The sequence below is a fragment of the Hibiscus syriacus genome, unplaced genomic scaffold (genome assembly GCF_006381635.1).
Source record: "Hibiscus syriacus cultivar Baekdansim isolate YM2019G1 unplaced genomic scaffold, ASM638163v2 tig00110377_pilon, whole genome shotgun sequence".
Taxonomy (NCBI): Eukaryota; Viridiplantae; Streptophyta; class Magnoliopsida; order Malvales; family Malvaceae; genus Hibiscus; species Hibiscus syriacus.
In genome coordinates, this window is record NW_024062711.1 from 1,746,065 (window position 1) to 1,767,156 (window position 21,092).

Sequence of the window (21,092 nt, forward strand, 5' to 3'; positions counted from 1 at the left end):
TAAAATAAACTCAAAATAAATATAAATTAATAATATCCAAACAATAAATGAGGGTAAATATTTAATATTAAAATCTCATCACCCAGATTTCACCACCATGGCAAGATATTTTTAAGCCAAATTATGATACGGGGTCACGTGCTGATGCTAGAAACCAACTAAATTTAAGTCGAGAACAATAGTTTTTGAGTCTGGTGTTCAAGTTGTGTGATGACTTCTCTAATAGAAATATACCAGCACAAGTTATATACAAATCTCAATGCACATTACATAAATAACTGGTTCTGCCTCTCGCATGAAAAAGGACAATAACAATTACATTACAAAATGATGCTACATGGTTATATCCTACGTTTTCCCTTTTCATTTCAACTTTGTACAAGCAAAAATCTGAAATCTTCCAAAATGGAAATACTTGGAAACTGCATCATGCCGAAACACCTGCATACAGGCAACTCATCTTAGTAGTTCTTTGGATATTAGATACCTAAAGGTAAAATTTTGAGGAATCCATGCTATGCTCTTGCGTGGTTTTCCTAGTTGACATTTTTTAAAGCTCCTACGAAGTGATTCGGGTAAAGATTGCTGGATCATTTCGGTGACACCAGCCGGACACAACCTAGAATCCTTTGCAAACGACTCTACAATTTTAGGTAACAGAATTTTCTGGTCTTTGCGGACACCAAATGTGGCACGGATGTACTCTTCTTTTGCAGTTTCCAGCTCCTGAAATACTCCCTTTGGTGTGTAGGCACGTATCTAAAGAAAAGGTAAAATATATTACAAAGCTGATAATGTTCATACAAAAAGAAACCACCATGGGAAACCAAAATTAACATCTTTCAATTGGTTCCTAGAAATCACTGGTAATATAATAGTAAGGAAAATAACATTGATGGAAGAAGAAATAGTACCGCAGGATCAGAATGATTTCCCGTGCTAAGGGCAAAGTGTAAAAGAGGTTCCGGATGTTCAACTGCATATGCCTGCCTTTCATCTCCAGATTTAAACTTTGTCCTTGAAGAGAGTAATAGCCGAATCCACTACAAGCAGGAAAGCTTCATCAGCACCATTTTAAAACATGAGTTAAATCAAGCTCAATGGCCATTTCAATCTAGAGTCCAGTTTCTACAAGATCTTACCTGTCCAGGACGAGATATACGACATCCAAGGATGGTACTCTGTATTGTATCTGCACTGATGGTGTGACCCCCGATGTTATATGCAGCCTGAATAGTAAAAGAGCATAAGATAACATGTACCAATCTAGTTTCACAGCTCAAGAGATGCAACAACGAGACAAGTTGTTCTTACCCTCAACAGTAGAAAGAGTCTCTTCACATTGTTTTGTGGGACACCATAAGCCAGAAAAGCCTATTATGGAGGAAAGGAAAAGAAAAGAAAGATTGAATACAATCAATTCCATTAAAATTGGAATCAACACTATAATATCAGATTCTTTCCGTCAATGAGAACACTTACATGCATCACTAATGAATTGTGTATGTTTATCCAAAAAGCCAGCTTCTCTTCATGTTTCAACTTCCTAGGATCAATTTCTTCCAGTCGACAGATAAGTGACCTATAACAAAACAATTCGATGAACGCATGAAAAACAGAGAGTTTTTTCTTGTGACATTTGCGAAAAACACACCTGAAGTTTTGTAGCAAGTGTTCAACATCACTTAGTTTCTGACTATCTCTGAAAATCCGTGACACTTCAACCATAGTGCTATATGGTCCACTAAACTCTTTAAGTCCTTCCACATGGAAAGGGTTATCTAATCGTACATCAAAAGAGGAATTATTTCCGAACCCCGGACTCCACATGTCATGCTGTTCCGGTGGGGAAAAGGCATTGACTGATGATGTGGATGAATTGGGAGATGATAATCTGTTTTGGATCGGTGGCTCTGCAAGCTTGCAATATATAGCAGCCATGTACTTGATCATATCCTCAGAAAGCTTGTTTGGGGTCTCTGGAACATGGTCAGAAATGCGAGTGCCAAGATGTTCAGCCAGACTGATTACATTCGATGTGTTCTGCTCATATTGTAGAGAACCAAGAAAAAGTTACAACCACAAGCAAAGATCCTCAAATTGTAATACCTATTATATGAGAGATTGTTCTCCCATAAATTGAACAGTTGTTCTGAAATTATAAATGACTAATGGTTTATTGTGATGCACTCCGGAACTAACCAAAAATGCGAAGTAAAACTAATAAAAATGTTTTGAGAAGATTACATGCTAAAAGTAAGTTACCTCCATCATGGACAAAGGTTGTGAATGACAGGTCCGTATGGCTTTAGCCAAGTTCTCTTCTGGAGGTACGACTCTACTTGAATATACTGAATGTTGACATAGTGAGGAATGACATCGGTGAACACCAGAATCTGATAGTTTTTCTTCTCCAAAGCCACAAGGCGCTTTGCATGAATTGTCAAGGTAACCAGACCGTAGAGCTGAATTTTCAACTTTTGATGCATCATCAGGTTTGGAAACTTTCGGAAATCTCCCTCTTGGTGAATCTGTTGGTGTTTTAATCCTTTCACACCTTTTAGACAGCGATGTAGAAGACACTTGTTGATCAAAGGCTTCCCTATACAACGAGAGAAGGTACTGTTCCAAATATACAACTTCCAATTCCAACAAGGCAATTTCCTTGATTAGCTCGGCAGCTGGCTGCAGAAAAGCAATGCCAACTGTCAAGAGGCAGGCATGAAGAACATATAAGCATTGGCATAAATGAAAATTCATTTGTCCACTAAGGATAGAAGCAGCAGTTCTGGGAACAATACCATTAAAACACTAGACAGCAGCAGAAAGTCTTAACAACTAACTCCTAGGAAAATAAGAGTTTAGAGGAACTACCTTAGTTACGGACACTGATGTTTCATTTCTGTCTTCATGGGAAGAAGTTCTATAACCCAATGCTGTTTCCAATGCACGGCGAACCTCAAATTGATCTTGTAACCTTTTCTCAAGCTGTAAAATCTGCACAAGAGTTTTATGGCAAGAGAAAAATAAATCATAGAACTTTGCTACTTGTGAACTGTGGCCTAATTTTGGGTCATAAAAGACATGATTGGACCACTCCCAAATTGAATTAAGGCCCTGTGATGTCTAAAGATTAGTAAAAACGATAAAAACAAATTTAATTTCACACCTCTTGCTTCAAAGACTTTTGGACCTCGGTGCTGGGAGCGGGAGATTGTTTCTTCTGAGTTTTAACAGAGTCCTTCAGGTGCTCCATATCCTAGTAACCAGATATAGAAATCAGACCCTTTTCCGATTGTAAAAAATTCTCTAGGAGCATATTAATGTTGACTAATTAGTCCATAGCAAGAACTAATCAGATCTAACTTGATTCAGAGCTAAAAGCATAATTTAAAATAAATAATTTTATTATATGGTTCCTTTTTGAACCACCAACTCTTACCATCCTATGCAGCAGCGAGGAGCTAAAGAGAAAAGGAAAAGAACATGACAAAGGGAGGGAGGGAAAAAGAGATCCTTGAAATAAGTTATTAGTCAAAGTACCAATAAGATAATCAAATTATCATATGTTCTTATGCTCTGAAGTCTCAAACCAACTGTAGAAAATAATATCTTACACATTACTTGCAAGAGTTTGAGGAAAAAGGGAATAATTTACCAGCTTTATACGATTTGATGCTTCAGGAGAATTATCCAAGCTATCTTCCTCAACTCTTTTCTTTCCAGGAAAGCTGCCATGTGACAAAATTCAAGAATCAAAAGATAATTTTTGCAAAAGGCAGGATTTGAGGGTTGTCATTGCTATTTTTAGCCCTTTAAGCAAAAAAGACAACCTTTTTTTTTTTCTTTTCACATACATCTACAAGCAAGAAGACCAAGGTTTTCACTTTAACTTTTCTTAAAGTAATTCATCAATGGCATATTAATTGCAAATGTTATTGTAAGGAGAGTAAAGTGACGTTTAATGCCAGAAGCCAAATTTCAAGTACCTTTATGGTTTACGAAACTCCCCTTTGTTACTCCATATTTATTAATATCACATCAAAACATTAATGACAAAGCAAAACTAGGGAGTAGGGACATGGAGCCAAACTAAAGGAGAATTGGCAAATGCCTCTTCAGGTTTTCTACTTCTGAAAATGCTCAAAGTTGCAAGTTTTCTCAAGCAAAACCTCATCCCATAAACCCTTCCAGTTAGAGAAAACTCATAACAGCAAAGTACAGCAAAGTTGATGGCAAACTAACAAAAGATTTATAAACAGTCACCTCTTTGATCGCTTGTGCCTTGATGATGTCACTCTCAATCCCAACATTTTACTTTCTGCGCTGCCTTGAAATCCCATCACTGAGAAAATAATATCAGACGAAATTTGTTCATAACATAACAGAAAAACCAACCATAAAAACATTTCTTTTGAAACATGGACAGCAGAAAATGGAACAAAGTAGAAGACTTTACCAGTTTAGTCTCTAAAAGAATATTACGGGGAAGACCAAGAAAAGGGTTCTGAGGAAGACGGAGTAGGTAAACAATTGTAGAGAGAGAGGGGCAGAGAAGAAATGTTTTTACGCAGAGACCCGTGATTGGACTCCAAGACTAAACTTGTCTTATTGCATTTTCAAGAGTACTGGGACTTCCAGGAGCTACTAATAAAAACTGATCATTTTGCTGCTTAAAATGTCCTGAAACTTAGCAGAGGACTGATATTGCGTTTGCATTAAAAAACCCCACTAATAAGGCTCAGAAAATATGAGACTTTTTTGGCTTTTGGGCAATGGGCAGTGTTTCTTTCCCTTTTCTCCAAGGTACTAACTTCACTCAAGGCAATTTATAAATCCTTTAGCTTTTGCAAGGAGGAAATTATCTCTCCCTAGTTTAACTGTAAAAAGAAGTAAAACCAGGGCAGGGCGTGGGCCTCAAGGGAAGAAGAAAGTTAGCATAAACACAACCTTTGGCTTTTAAACTAATTGGTGTAATGTGTCAAATGGCCAAAAGCGGACAGTTTCTCTACTTCTCTTCACTCAAGCAGAAGTCAAAAGTATACATATGACACGAAGATATATAGTGGCTACAACTGTGTATAATAGTTTAGCGTAAAGAAATTTTAGTCTAAAGTCTAAGCGAGCATTTATGAATGAATACCATTAGTTTCCATAGTCATTCCCTTGGTGGAAAGCAAGTGGGAGTTGGTGACCGTCCCCCTACTGCCCTGTCTCATACTGCCCTGTCTCATACAGTCATACTGCGGTGAGATAAAGTTTTTATACATTAAATGTAAGTTGTAAGATACTAACCATTCGAATTACCTTATTATTTTGGCTAATAATTTGTATTTGTTTTATGGGATTTTACCCTTTTTCATTATTTTATGGCATTGGTTACCTTGCGGTGAGATAAAGTTTTGCCCTTGGAAATCAAATACTAATAATTTGCTGGTTATTCTAGGTTTAGGCTTACAATAGTAAAAAAACCTGCTTATCATAGATGGAATGATGGGTTAGTTTGATCAATTGTTAAAATGTTTCAACTAAAGGGTCACAGTTAGCCTAATCCACTTGGAAAAAAAAGCTGATAATTAAGTTGGTTTTCAACTAATCTGCAAAACTTATGTGGCAAATAATTTTATGTTACCAGTAGGCAAACTTGCATTTGATTAATATCATCAAACGTGCAACCCATTTTAACATCCAATTTAAACAATCACAATTCTTTTGTAGATTTGATTAACTGTTCAAGATAGAAAATAGTCTGAGGCAAGTCCTTCCAAAAATATTAAGGATTTTGAACACTAATCAAGAATGCGTTTATGTCCAAATGTGAGTTGTTAAGAATAATAACGCTAAAAACAAAACAAACTCTCACCGCAAAAGAATGAAAAGAGAAGTTTAAAGGAGGCATAGACTGCTTAAAAGGAAATGAAGTGTTGTGGTTTCTCTTTGTCTAAATCTACTTTTTTGGAGAGAATAGGCGTAGAGGCATATACCCAGATTGTCTTTCAGTACCAAAGAGACTAATGTTTGTCATAGAATCCACGCACTTGAAATAAAATAATTAGAAAAATGCTTATGGGGCTTGACCTTTTTCAAGGATCAACACAGTAAATATTAAAGAAATATAGGGTTGTGTGTGTAATTGCAAGGTGGCATGGTCTTACCTTTTGTTTTCATACACAAATTCTTAGAAAAAGTATATTTTATCACTGCAACAACAACAATAACCCAAAAGCCTTTTATATTGAGATTGCAGAAAAATCCAAAAGCCTAGTCTATAAACAAATGTAGCTTTGAGAAAATAAAAAAAGAAAAAGAAATGATGTCTTAAATGATTAAACTTGAGGATTCATGATGCCTTATATCAACAGAAATTTTTGGCTAATCAATCAATTGGATGCTGCTATTATCAATATGAGATTATAAGCATTAATGCATATGAGATTCTGAAACTGATTAACATAATCTGGGTATTTAACTTCATCATCGTATGTTCATGCTAAGTTATTCTTCCATTGGGGTTAATGAGAGAGAACCAGAACTGAGCTTTTGGATGTATCTGAATCTATGATATTTTAAACTTCACAAACAAAGGGTTGAAAATTTTGCAGTCCTTTTAAATCATAAACAAATGAAACTTCTATTTTATCTTATTATCCAGATTTTTATATAAGTCAAGGTCATCGAGTAGCTTCTCAATGACAAAGATATGGCATTACCAAGAAAACATGGTATCTTATACAATTTGGCCTTTAGAGTAAGTAAAGAGAATCTTTTAATTTTTTTTTTTTCAAATGAAACTGACAGACATACTTCATATAGATCAATGAAACAATGAAGTTGTATTAATGATATTCTTCAATTGAGGATTACGAAAATCAACATCCCCTAATCTAACAATCACGGAGTTCCATGCTTAATTGAATACAGGGTTTTTTTCCTTGGAAACGTTGTAAGTTTATAAGCACAAGATTTGGGTTAGATTACCCAGGTCTCTCCAGATTTTTTGAATCAAGTTTGTAATGCCTCAGTAATAGCAAGTTTTATTTCAAATTCATTTACTAAAATATTCAACTCAAGTGATCAAAGAAGACAAAATAGAAAGGAAAACAAAATATGTATGATTTCAATGGAAGCTAGTAAAATTCAGGAACCAGATACGGAGGACTCTGCTATTAGGTGTTTCTTTGTTCTTTCTGCTACTATTGTTGTCTGTTTCATATAGAAACAAGACTATAACTCAATCTGTCCTGTTATAAAATGTTATTCATATATAGCTGACCACAAAATCTCTAACCAAACTGATGTTTGTCTTTTCATTTTATTTGAAGTATACATGTATGATATTCATGTTGAACACATATTTGAATATGAGTATTAAGATATAAACCTCTAAATACATGAAATAACTTGATAGAAATGAAACATACTCTTATCCTTATTCAGGTGAGATAGATAAGCATACCAACAGTTTTTCAAAAAAGAACTTTTTCCTTGGTTCCTACAAAAGTATTCATGCTTCTTTACTAACAATGCCAGTAATTTTATGGGGTGAAATTATTTGATAATGATAATATATCAGTCTTGGGCCCGTGAGTCATGCATGTAGACACAGATTATCAAATTTCCTAGTTGTTACCATCATTCCGCACACAAAACCAGCTTTCCATAACAAGAAAAGGACAACACATAAACAATAAAGAACTGCCCAAATCACACAACTTTTCTCTCTTTTTATTTTCCAAAACATGATTCAGAACATAAAAGGAAGTGAGTCTCCATGCATCTGTCAAGCTTCATAGAGTTGGAGGAGGGACTAAAACAGTGCCTTGAGTTGGCCAAACAAACCCACAAATTTCCAGTAAAAATGAAAAAGCTACCATTAATTTGACTATTAAAGAGAGCGAAACAAAGAGGGTTAGCAATTAGCATAAAGCAGTAAGCAATTTGGCATTGTTTGTTTAGTAGTGGGAAAGTGGGAAAGGGGTGGCCAATGAGCTTATGATGCAAATGGGGGTAGTTACAAGGGTGTGACCGAAAAAGTAATCTTTCCAAAGATATTAGGACAAGGGAGTCAATGCCAATCATAACCAGCAAAAGGTATCTCTCCTTTCCCCATTTCTGCCCCCACTCCCATCTCTCTTTCATATGGATCCTATAGGGATCAAAATAAAAGACATAATCTGTAGTTTTAACAATGTTTTTGATGTAATATATGCCATTAATTTACAAAAACAATCAAATCAAAACATTAAAACTTCGATTGAGCTACTATTTTAATCCTTGAATGAAGGCTTATCAATATCCACCAACTTGCAACATGTCTGATTTCCTCTCAGATAAATCATTTTCAGGGCCTTATTATTTCTTTGTTGTCATGGTCCTAATCGCCCATAATGGTATACAGTGCAGTGTAAATAAAGAACATTTAGGCAATGAAATCCCATTTACAATATTTAACCTCAGTTTGTTTGAATTTTCTGAGTGTACCGAATCATCCGCTTTAGAGTTCAAACAAATACAAAGGAGCAGTGTACCATCATCAAGGTCCACAAACAAGACTCTTTTTTAGCCTATGTAGTACTTGTCATATCCTGAAACATGTCTCATAGATTAAGAAAGGACTAAAAATCATGCCTTCGCCGAAAAAAAAAGAATAACTCTATGATAAAAGAGAAATGGGGTTATGTCAAGAAAGAACATGTGAAAGTTAGCAGCTATTGGCAGCAGTACTAATTTCAGCAGATTGAAAATTTCTGAGAAAAGTTAATGTAACTTTTTTTTTTTTGAAGAGAGAAATGAGAAAGGTTGACAACCTTGTAGGCTGCTAAATTTGCTTGACATAAAACTCTTCTTTCCCAACAATCAACTAAAGGGAAAAAGGAAGAAGCAAGATTTCGTCTTTTTCCTTTTTCTCTTTTATGGACTGCTACTTTTAAAGTGCAAGTAAATATTTTGTTATTACAAGTTATATCAATGGAAAGAACACAGTAAAACATATATTTTGAAAACCCGTATCAGATCTATTTTGAAGCATTGCTTATTTCACTGATTTTGATGAAAATGATAAAACTAGAAGAATAAAATCTAGGGCTAGGGTGACTTTCAACTCTCTTTAAGCAGATTTTCTTTCTGAAACTTTTTTTCCTCAAAGGAAGATAATAGAATAAAGGGAGCTCCAAAAAGCGATAGAAAAATGAATGGGGGCAAAGAAGGATAGAGAGCAGGAAAACACAAAGGTGATGGAATATACCCACCTTCACCATTCTTAATTTTGACATCTCATGATTCATTCGAGGGTGTAAAGTAGCTAGAAAAACATAAACAAATTTGCATCCTTTCGGTCTTGATTTTCTATTAGTGAATGTGCTTTGGTTGTATCAAATCCTAAAACTTAGATACAATGATCATTCAACTAACGATGAAATCTGAGGAGTTGATCGATTCAGTCTCAGTAACATGTTTTGCATAAATTGGATCAATCCAAAACTTGAATTCAAGCCACAAATCTTAGTCCTTTTGGGCATTGAAATCTTAGATAATTTACACTAGCAAGTTAAACTCTTGAATCTTATAAAATGCCTATAATAAATATAAAATTTTAATTATTGACAAATTAGATTAACTTAATAAACAAAAGTAAAAATTTATATGAATTAGTTTCTCTGAAAAGTTTTAATTTTCTCTCTAACTCTAAAAATTAAGGCAAGTAATTTGGTTATTAAAATATCAAAATTTATATACATTCTTATTAATTGATTTTTATTTTATTTAAGAAAACGTAAAGTTATGTATTAAAAAGAAATAGATGATTTTTTTTTATAATTGGGACTTCTTTATGTGTCAAATATTTTTTATTTTCTTCATTGGGCTGATGTTTTGAGGCTCAAAGGATTCTTTTAACAGGCCTTAGAATTAATGAAAAAGGACCTGGCCTATTCAGGGAGAATGACATAGAAGCTGAGAGCCTGAAATCCCACATTTTTTCAGGCATGCTCAAGCAGCTCTGGATTGTTATTTTGTTAATATCCATAAAATTGGAACGTTACAAAGAATATCAACGTGCCCCTTGTGTGCACGCCTGAAACTAGTTTTGCTCTAATGTTCTTTTTAATTTTCCTCCCGACAAAGGAAGAACAGCTGCTTCAGTGGCATCATCCTAGCTCAGTTTTCGTTGTTTATTTTCAACTTTGATCTAGTTTTATGGGTATGCAGATGCGAACCAGTTAATGTTCAATATTAGCTTTTATGGGTTGCTGAGTTTTGTTAGAACTGGGTAAGAATTGCTTCTCGATATAGCTTTTTACGTTTTCTACTACCAATTTTTCATGCCCCTGAAGCTTGAATGCATGCAAATATTGTGTGAAAAAGGTCTGGTTTGAGGCTTTGTGTTCATTAATATGACAAGTACAATGATTCATTCATTCATTGCTTTCTATTACCACTTAACCCTAGAAAGTGCACGACTTCATTCTGCCATATCAAATGTTTTATGCTTGATTGGCAAATTGGTTCTGGAATATCACCCTTGTAATTTTAGGATGATTGCGTTTCATTGGGTGGACTAGAATAATGCCCGAATATTGTTGCGAGCCCGTTAGGGATGGCAACTCGGTAGGGAAGATTTTTCATTAGCAAAATTCTCACAAGATTAAGCTTCAGTATTGCCTCATAAGTAATACAGATTTTTCATTAGCAAACTTCTAAGATGAGTGCAGTGTGTTGGTAAGGTATAAGGTAGATTCCTGGGAGGACTAGGAATCCTCAGCTGTTTTTCAGAAGCGCATTTCCCCTTTCTGAATCACAAAGAACACAAAAGGAAGCCCGTAACTGAAACCCACTAAGCTTGCCATTCCTGTTTTGACAAATTTAATCAGAAAACACTAATTAACACTCTTCATTTCCTCACAAACATCCAACCCTGAAAGTTGATGGAAATGGAAACAAAACTTGTTGTAGCATCTCACCATATGCAACAGCATCTTCCCTCTTCCTTCCTGGCTTGTGATCTATCGGTTCTGATAAAGAAAACAGATGCAAAATCATAGAGATGATAACCAACAAACTTCCAGTTTTTTCCCTCACAACTCTCTCCCGCAAATCTAATTACCAGAATCCATCTATCCTGCCTACTTGATCTTCAACCACAACCTTAAGAAACAACAACACTCCAAGGCACAGTCCTACTTTTGCAATATGTTTGATTGATCCTTTTGGGGAGATTCTCCAATTTAGCAGATTAACAACACAAGCACAAGTATAGAGGGGATACCAGAAGTACCAATCTATGCCAATTAAAAAAAAAGAATAAATTATCATGTATTGAAACAAAAACCCAATATTATTAAACAGAAAAACAATAATCAGCAAGTATGGTATCAGGGTCATTTAACTGAACTGATGAAGAAAAACCAAACATGATTGTCATTAACAGAGAGCAGCAGCTCAATAGCTTTCTGGATTTCACCATTCTCTGGATCTGAACATGGAACCAAAGTTAATTCTATGATATGTGCATACTGATAAAGATGATATGCAACCAATAGTCAACGCTTTCAGGTAGCTAAGTTTCTTGACTTATTTATATTTCTTTCATCATTCAATGCACTAACCACATTTTGTAGTAATATAGTATAATATCAATAAAATTGCTTTATTTTCTCTGCAAATCACATTCTTTTCTAGGGTATGGTTTTTTTTGGGCATATCAAGCATCTTGCATACACAAGCCTGTTTTTTATTTTTCCCCTTATAAGATAAAGGAATCAGTATTATTGCATAAACCAATTTATCTCGGTGGTTAAAGGAATCGTTATTGTTTTTAGATATATCATGAGTTCAAGCACCAGCGGTTGTAGCAGGATGATTAAGCGTTCATTGTCAAATGGTTGAGAGTATTTAGAATAAATATTATTTTATAATTATCTTATCTTAATAAAAAAATCAGTATTATCTTATTTATATTCTTTAATTAATTTTTTTATTCATTTTTCAAAAACCTACGTATTTAAGAAAATTGTGTCGCTTGTCCCTTTTCTCTCTATTTGTTTCTCTTTTGTTATTGTTTAGTTTTTAATAATTTTTTTATGAGACATTTTCTTTGTCTTTATGTTATATTTTTTTAGTCTTTTTGGCACGTTTTCATTCTTTTTTAATGATCGTTTGTCCCTTTTTTTGTTTAATTTTTGTGAGGCTAGATTTAACGTTGTTTCGACTGATTAAGATGATAATTCCTTATTATCCTACTGATATTTTCTACTTTGGATAGTAAGATTTGATTTAAATACGCGGTTTGTGTTCGAAGATAATTTTCTCACACTCAACTCTGATTTGCAATTGTCGGTGATCTTTTAGTATTTTGATCTAATGGTGTGGTTAGTTTATCAATGCAGTCAAATCTATATGTATGTATATTTTGTTCGAGTTTTTTTATACATATTTTTAACTTTTTCCTTGTATGGTTCTTGAATGTTAATTATATGTTTAGTTTACATTTATAGTTATAAACTTTTATTGTAATTTTAATTTTTCTTTTTTAATAAACTAATGGCTTCTCTTTCTATCAAAAAATAATCTTTACATATAAATGTCACCCAAATCTGTAATATATTGAAATAAGTAGAGGTTGGGAAGGAATGAGGCGGATTGCGTGACCAAGTTTGTTCACATGTTAAAAAGAAAAAGGCCGGGACCATGAGTACATGGGCAGGGGTTTGGGTGAGACAAAGTAGAAAATCCTGCAGAGACATAGTAGACAACATGTTACAGATAAGGTTCCCAGCTCCATGTTGATCAGAATGCTTGTAATCTAAGATTAAATCCTGCTAAGGATGGGAGTTAAAGGCATCTGTAATCTTCATTAGATTTTATCAGCAGCATAATTAAACTAAGTGGTAAAAGTGGGCCAAATTTCCAGCCACCCATGCATCTTTTCTAATGATTTTTTTTACATCATTGCTGAACACACATTATTGCTTTACAGCAGAGCTTTTCTATAAAAAAAAATTAAGGAAAGATAAATGAGAAAACCTAAAGTAAAAAAAAAGAGAGAATTTTGAGTTTAACTAAGAACCGTTTCGTATTACTTTCTAAAAATACTTTCAGTTAAAAAATTCGTTTTAATTGTAAAATTAATGTCAAATGGATAAAAAATAAAAAAATATACAGTGAAAACAGTGATTTCAAACTAACTGCAAAAGTTAGGATTTCTAGTTTTTTTCATTTTCAACTGTGTTTTTTTGGATATTTTTTAGATAATGCAATTGGTTTTTTAATTCATAAAATAACATACTCTCGGAATTATTTCTTCAAATGAAGTGATTGCTACAGTACACACGAAATACACATTGCACTCCATGTGTCTCCCCTTTTCTCCCCGGAGACGTATTGCACTCCATGAGTCTCCCCCCATAAAGACACACTGCACTCCATGTGTCTCTCTCCTGCCTGGTGCCATAATGTTGCAATCACAGGTTTGGTGGGTTGGTTGGGTAATAATGGGGTTCGATTGTTATTATATAGGGGATTATATGGGTGGGAGGGAGGGAGGGGCACAGGGGAGAAGAAAGAAAAACAGGAGAATAAAGAAAGAAAGGAAGAAGAAGAAAGAAAAGAAGAAAGGAAGAAGAAAAAATAGGAAAGAAGAAGAGGAAAGATAAAGAAAGAATAAGAAGATAAGAAAGTTACAGTCGGTCCGTGCTAATTTGATAAATTTAACCTGATTAGTTGTCTTCCGAAATTTTATTTGAGATATTTGACTATTGATTATTACGTTAATATTATTTTTATAAATATTTGTTATTTTTATGATTGTTGTTATGTTAATATTATTTTTATATTGTATAATATCAATTTTACGATATATGATCATAGTGTACCATAATTTTGTTATTTTAAATACGAATTTTAAATTTGTAGAGAAAATAAGCAACAAGTTTTTCACGATTATCCATTATAATTGACATATTATGAAAAATGAGGTCGGTGTTGTTTTTTAGTCTAAAAAACCTATAAATATGATGTTCAAAAGGGACATCACATTTGTATAAATGAAGCAGATGATAGAAAGGAAAATCTGAGCTACAATTGATGGTTTGGGGTACAGGTTCATGGTATATCTCAATACAGTTAGATATGTTGCAATACCAATTAAAGAAGATGATGATATTGGAACCATTATTGGATTACATGAGTCAACAAATATTTCAGTTATTGAGTATTTGTTGATGTGCGTAAGATATTTGATGTTCCTGGGTCATCAATAAATGTGGCTGGAGATTCATCTCAAATGGTTTTCGAAAGTGAGTTTGAGGTCCCGATATACAAATCGATAACAATTTAATGGCGCTATTGGAAAGTGGAAATGAAGTCGGTGGAACATCTACAGCAGCAGAGTACGAGGAGAGAAACATATATAACTCAGAATTGATTGTTAATGTTGACGTTGAAAATCGATGGGGAGAAATTCATGATGATTCTAGCGAAGATGAAGAAACTGAGGAACTAGTTTTGGCCAACGATGATAATTTTAGCTATGGTGGTGAACTTAACCTGGCCACTGATGAAGTTTTGACACCATATCAACCTACCCCTCATATGTACGAGATAAACTATGATGCAATGAGGGCACCAGAATTCCTAGACATGTCACATTTACCTCTATACCACATGGTTGAATCATTCAAAAATTTTGGTAAATTTTTTGTTGGGATACAATTTAGGGGAAAATATGAAGCTACGCTAGCGATTAAAGAGTATTGCATCAATGGCCATGATGATGTCCATGTTGCAGAGTCCAACCAAAAAACCATATATGTAAAGTGTGTTAAATATAGTTCAGAGTGCAAGTGAAAGATCATAGTGTCCAAAATTCAGAGGCACAATACTTGGGTCATCACAAGGTACAATGGTCCTCACACATGTTTGTGAAACTCAATCGAACAAGACCACCGACTATTGGACTCTGATGTAATATACGAATACGTAAAGGTATTGGTTAAGAAGAATCCAATGGTCACTTGTTCAATGTTAGCTGTATCTATTCGAAGCAATTTAGATACAAAGTAAAATACGACAATGTTTGGAATGTGAAAATGAAGGCAATGAAGATGACATATGGATATTGGGATACATCGTACAGTGAACTACCACATTTGTTACAAGAGATGAAGTGATTCATCTCGAGAACCATAGTGAAGTCTCAAACCTTGCATGCATATGACGAAGAATGTTAACTTGTTGTAGAGAAGAAAATATTTCATAGACTATTTTGGGCATTCAAGTCATGTATAGAAGGATTTCCATTTTGCAATATATGTCCAAGTAGATGGTATGTGGTTGTATGATCAATATAAACATGTATTGTTGATGACAGTTACGCAAGATGGTGAACGAAATATCTTCCCAATTGCATTTGTCATTGTTGAAGGAGAGACAATAGAGACATGAGATTTCTTTTTGACCAATCTACGTCAATATGTTGTTCGACAAGATGGAGTTTGCTTGATATTCGATCGAGGAACAAGCATTTTGGCGAAAATTTAATGACTATTAAGTTGTTGGATATCTCCGCATGCATATCCCACATTTGTTATACGCCATATTGGTAAGAATAATATCGATCAGTTTCATAACGTCCGCATTCGTAGTGAGATAGTAAGCATGGGTAAGTTTTATTTTCAACATGTGTGTATTGATTTATGTGGTTTTTTTTGGTTGATTTTTAACATAATATATATATTATGAAACAGGATATGAACTACGCCGACCAAATTTTGACAATAGGTTGGAGAATTTGAAGGCATTTTATGATGATCAGTGTGTTTGGAAGTGGGCTTCTAAAATATTGCGAGAAAAATGGTCGCAAGCATACGAAGGGGGTCGACGATATGGACACATGACCATAAACCTTGTTGAGGCCATTAATTCAGTACTAAAAGGTATACGTCGTCTACATATAGCGAGTGTGGTGAATGAGACATATTTTATGTTGGCTAAGGTTTGGTCTGATAAAGGCAAAGAGATTGAGTGTCTCATAAATAGAGGTCAAATTTGGGCTCCTACAGTGGTCCAAGTAATGGAAGCAAACGAGTGATTGGCAACCTCAATGTTTGTTCATAATTTCGACCAAGTTGGTCATACTTTTGTTGTGTCATGCATACGCCGCAACAAATGAGGAGAAGGTCAAACATTTAGAGTTGATTTATGACACAAATGTCGTGATTGTTGTCGCTTTCAATCATTGAGATATCCATGTGCTCATGCAGTCGCTGCATGTATATATGCTGGTGTGAGCGTATATAGTTATGTTGATAAGTGTTTTCACTTACATATGATATTAAATGTGTATAGTTATGCGTTCAGATAGATTCCAAATGAATCATATTGGCCGAAAAAGGATCATGACGAATGGCTACCAAATCCAATGCTTCGTATAAGTCCAAAAGTTTAACCTGAGTCCAGTCGTATTCATGCCAGTATGGATTTCCATGCTAGAGAGAAAAGTCAACCAAAGATATGCAGATTATGTAGGGTGAAGGCCATTCAAAAACAAAATGTCCAAATCTACCAAGATATAGGCCTCATCAGTAATTGTATATGTAATTGTATGTACGTATATATATATATATTAATTTTTTTATAATAATTAAATTTATTTATAATATGCTTACATAATTAACTTGATTTATGTATATTTTTAGTATAATAATTAACTAGTAATTAAGGCAAAATGATTTTGGACTTGATTGAATTTGTTCAAAGTTTTCAAAATTAATTCAAAGTCCATTAAACTAGAATTTGAAAACAAAAATAGTTTTCTCGGTATGTAGTATCGATAATGTTCTTACAGTATCGATAATACATGAACAATATCGATATTGTTCATGTGGTACCGATACCAAAGGTAAGAGAAGTATCGATACTCTCTAGGTAATATCAATACTACCAGTTTTTTTTCAAATTACAGAATACAAAATAGGTATCGATACTTAAATGAGTACCAATACTACTTTACACAGTGGTATCGATACTGTGAGCATAATATCGATATTGTGAGCATAGTATCGATATTGGTCAGGCCTAACGTTCTTCAACAACTAGTTTATTTAAATATTACAAAGGTATTACCGATACTCATGAAAGGAGTACCAATATTGTTTACTCCATAGTGTCCAAAATAATATTTACTTATGTTAACAAAATAAAATACTCATTTTATTTACTATTAATTTTTATACAAATAACAATTGAGTTTATAATTCTTGTTGATACTGGGGTGTTGTGGAATGATAATGTCGAGGTGGACGTCTAATGCGTTGTGGTCGTTGTGCTTGCTCAGGAGTATGGTACTCATCCTCCTTATTCATTAAGGGCATATCAGCTGGTGTTGTAAATATATGCCTACCACTATGCTATCCCATTCTACCACTTTGCTCTTCCATCCCTCCTGGAAATGTAGACTGACAAATAGTCGTATTTGACATCATAAATGTCATTTGTTGAAATTCATACGTCGATTGAGGATGCATCAACTCCGGTATGTATGTCGGAACAGAAGAATAATCAAACTATTGTGCTGCTTCCGATTTATGTTGTTGATATGAGCTCCCACTTCCACTCGATATAAATTTAGCGTCTATTTCAAATTTTTTCCTTATATTTTTAAAATGTTTTCTTTCTCCCAATGTCGTCATGTACGACTTTCCATGATCCCAACAATAATGAAGGTAAGCGGAAGTCTCAAAATTAAATTCATCATCTTGCATTGGATCAAGAAGTGGTACGTATGAATCTCTGTTGTTCCAATCATTAATGTAGTCCGCGTACCTCGTAACTCAATTCACGTTGTACGTACCCCATCCATCTAATCTGTGCAAGGGGCAATGATCCCATGGAATGGGCGGAATAGGTTGGTGGCATCCGAACTACCTAAATACTCGATCCACAAACATTATCTCAACAATAGAAAAATTAATCACTGGTGTAACAATACCCCAATTTTTACAACCCTTCAAAAGCTCTGGCGGCACACACGCTAAAACTTCTGGCTCCATGTACGGTTTCCAATTAAACTGCAAAATTAATATTTATAAAAATTAATTAGACACGAAATTATAAATAAATCAATAAATAAATATTTTTATATTTATATTATAAAATTATGCATCCAAAAAATTAATTCATTAGGCAAACTTATAAAATTACAAATAAAGAAATACATATAAATAAATAACTTAATTTAAATAAATTTAATTTTATAGTATTATAAAATATACCTTCTTTTTTATATAAATATCGATCTTCAACCGAAACTCTTTGACATTATTATGCACTAGCGCCGTCCTTTCTATTTTATGCCTCTATCTGTAAATAAAAAAATATTCGTTACTTCTTTTTAATCACAATAAATAAATTCTAATTAACAATTTAAATTAAAATAGAGAAAAGAAATATTACCTTTTGGCAAGAGGAAAGTCAATCGATGTTCGACTAATCGGTGTTAAAAATGGAAGTCTGTGCCAAGCCCAAGATTGTAGCAACATCAGACATCCACCGATTTCTGATATATTAATATTATTGGCGATTAATGACGCCTTGCACATTTCACGGGACAAGAACGCCAATATCACAGATCCCCAACTGTACTGACGCGTATCCTCAAAATTTCTCAAAAACGGGAGATATTGTGTGTGAACTACATTACCGGATTTATCCGACATCAAAACTCCCCCAATCAACTACAAGATATATGCTCAAGTGTTATATATAATTTCTTCTTGGGTACTATTTTCTTGGAGTTGAAATTGATTCTCCAACAACAAAGCCTCAAATGTCACCCTTTTAAATCTGGGTTTACTGTCGTCTGCCCAAGAAACTCATTGTAAAGTGCTTCCACGGTATTGTAATCATTTTTCATCACTACCAACATCCCATTTGTTGGAACCCCGAGTTGGAATGCCACATCTTTTAGGATATTATCCATACGGAAAATGAAATGTATGTGTTTCTACAACGTTTGTTAGAATCACCGATACTATAAAGATCATTCGAAGAAGAAATAGCATCATTATCCGGTTCATTTCCTTCCCTTCCTAAATGTCCACCATTTCTCTTAATTAAAACGTCTACAACTTGCTCAAACATAACATCATCATCCTCTTCAATTTCATACTCACTATCATTAAAATCACTATTGCTATGATAACCTGCTGCATCAATTTCGTTTTCAGCTCCAGTTTCATTAACACAGTCAATTATAGAACGTGAAAAAAAAATGTCAATACATAACATAATAGCTAAAGTAAATAGAAACCGAAAGATTGACATTCAGAATTCATATGACAAGAGTTTTAAAAAAATAAGCAGTGAATAATTTGCTTCTTATATAAATATTAGTTCTGTTGAATATACAAACACATTCAATATTTGAATATATAAATAAATTAAAATAAAATACAAATCTTTCGATGAAAATTTGTTCCAAATTGTTATTGATTAGTCCTAGATACTAGCAAGCAAAACCAAAATTCTTTGAATTAAACTTATTAAAAATAATAAAATTCAAAAGTAATCAAAATATTAATAATTACAGTAAAATATTTCCATTGTATAGATTCCCTAAATCAGGAATGGTCAATTCTTGAATTATTGCAGTCCAAAACCTGTTGTCAACTTCAATTCTAAAATAGTTCTTTTCTTTTTGTGCGCCAAATACTTTTTTCTTTCTATTATGATTTTGGGGATTAGAAAGTTTACGAGGGCATTGGATTTTTTTTAACTGAGATTGGGGTTTTCAAAACTTACATAGGATCGTGCTTTGATTGTTTTTCATAAATATTTTACGGTTTTAAAGTTAATTATTATTCTATAAACAAAAAAGTTAATTACCATTTTATTTTCTCTATTAATTATAATTTATTTCATGTCATATAGGTATGTAATACACACAATGCTTACATGGAATTTGACGGTTTTTAACGGTTTTGTTAGCGGAAGGACGTAATTGACATATATCGATAGTTTTAGAATGGAATTGAAATGTTTCAACGTTTAATGACTAATTTAGAATGAGAATCATAGTTTAGGGATGATTGGTGCAATTAACTCTTATATATTATGTTGTAAATTAAAAATATAGTATTTAAATTATATTTTCACTTATTAATAATACGATATATAAAATATATCAAGTTAAAATATAATATTAATATAAAAAATATTTTAAGATAACTCATTAGTAATATTTTTATATATAAAATATTTATTAAGAAAAAATATATTATCAATATTTTCAACCATTCAAAAAGAAAAAAGAAAATATTATTATATATGAAATATATCAAGTTAAAATACAATAAAAATAAAAAGAATACAAATAAAAAATATAATTGTAGTAAAAATATATTTTATAATAACTCATCATTAGTATTTAATATATAAATAATAAATTTTAAAAAATAAATTACTATACAATAAATTATTTTTATGTATATTATTATTAAAATTTTGAAAGAAAATATAGTAAGTAATAAAGAAAATTAAATTTTGAATTTCTTTTTCAAGGGAAATTAGTGGAGTTCATGCACCAACAATTGTAAAAATATAAACTTGTTTCTAAACTCATAGTAAGAAATGAAAATGATAAAAAAAAATATGTTTTTACGATTAGTTTGAAATTACCATTTTCATAATATTTTTTTAATTTTTATCTGTTACACATTAATTTTACGGTCAAAACTGAAGTTTTTATACAGCATTATCAAACTAAAAAATAACCCCAAGCCCAAAATCAACGGCGAGAACTGGAGTCATAGTTGGACGGTTCTTGGACAGCTTGCCTTGTGCACTGCCATTTTGTGCTAAATGCTAGTGCACCCTTTCGTAGTGGTGTTTTTATTTTCATTTATTTATTTTTACCTAACCATAAATGAAAATTGAAAGCATTCATACAAACTTTTCGTCTGTTTCCTTTGGCATTGAATTTGTAGATTCATATGCCCTAAAGAAGACAAAGAAAGCATTGTGGAGAGGTAGTACTTGGCAGCCTGGGTGGCGATCCATTGAATTGTCCGGTTAAAGAAGGTTTGAGAATTGAGCCTATT

General features: G+C 33.1%; 1 protein-coding gene across 2 annotated transcripts; it reads right to left on the minus strand.

Annotated features, from left to right (window-relative positions):
- Positions 1-367: 367 nt before the first annotated feature.
- Positions 368-4,882, minus strand: LOC120121643. 2 transcript variants are annotated; one of them, XM_039140960.1, is made up of 12 exons: positions 4,460-4,882; positions 4,267-4,345; positions 3,659-3,731; positions 3,170-3,259; positions 2,875-2,997; positions 2,266-2,685; positions 1,655-2,052; positions 1,483-1,582; positions 1,315-1,374; positions 1,143-1,229; positions 915-1,043; positions 368-759 (listed from the first exon to the last, which is right to left on the minus strand). In XM_039140960.1, the coding sequence occupies exons 2-12, from the start codon at positions 4,341-4,343 to the stop codon at positions 457-459; spliced, it is 1,860 nt and encodes a 619-aa protein (XP_038996891.1). In that variant the 5' UTR covers positions 4,344-4,345; positions 4,460-4,882; the 3' UTR covers positions 368-456. The 2 variants fall into 2 exon arrangements, with proteins under 2 accessions (XP_038996891.1, XP_038996889.1); XM_039140958.1 differs by lacking the exon at positions 4,460-4,882 and having other exon boundaries at positions 4,267-4,449.
- Between the last annotated feature and the right edge of the window lie 16,210 nt (positions 4,883-21,092).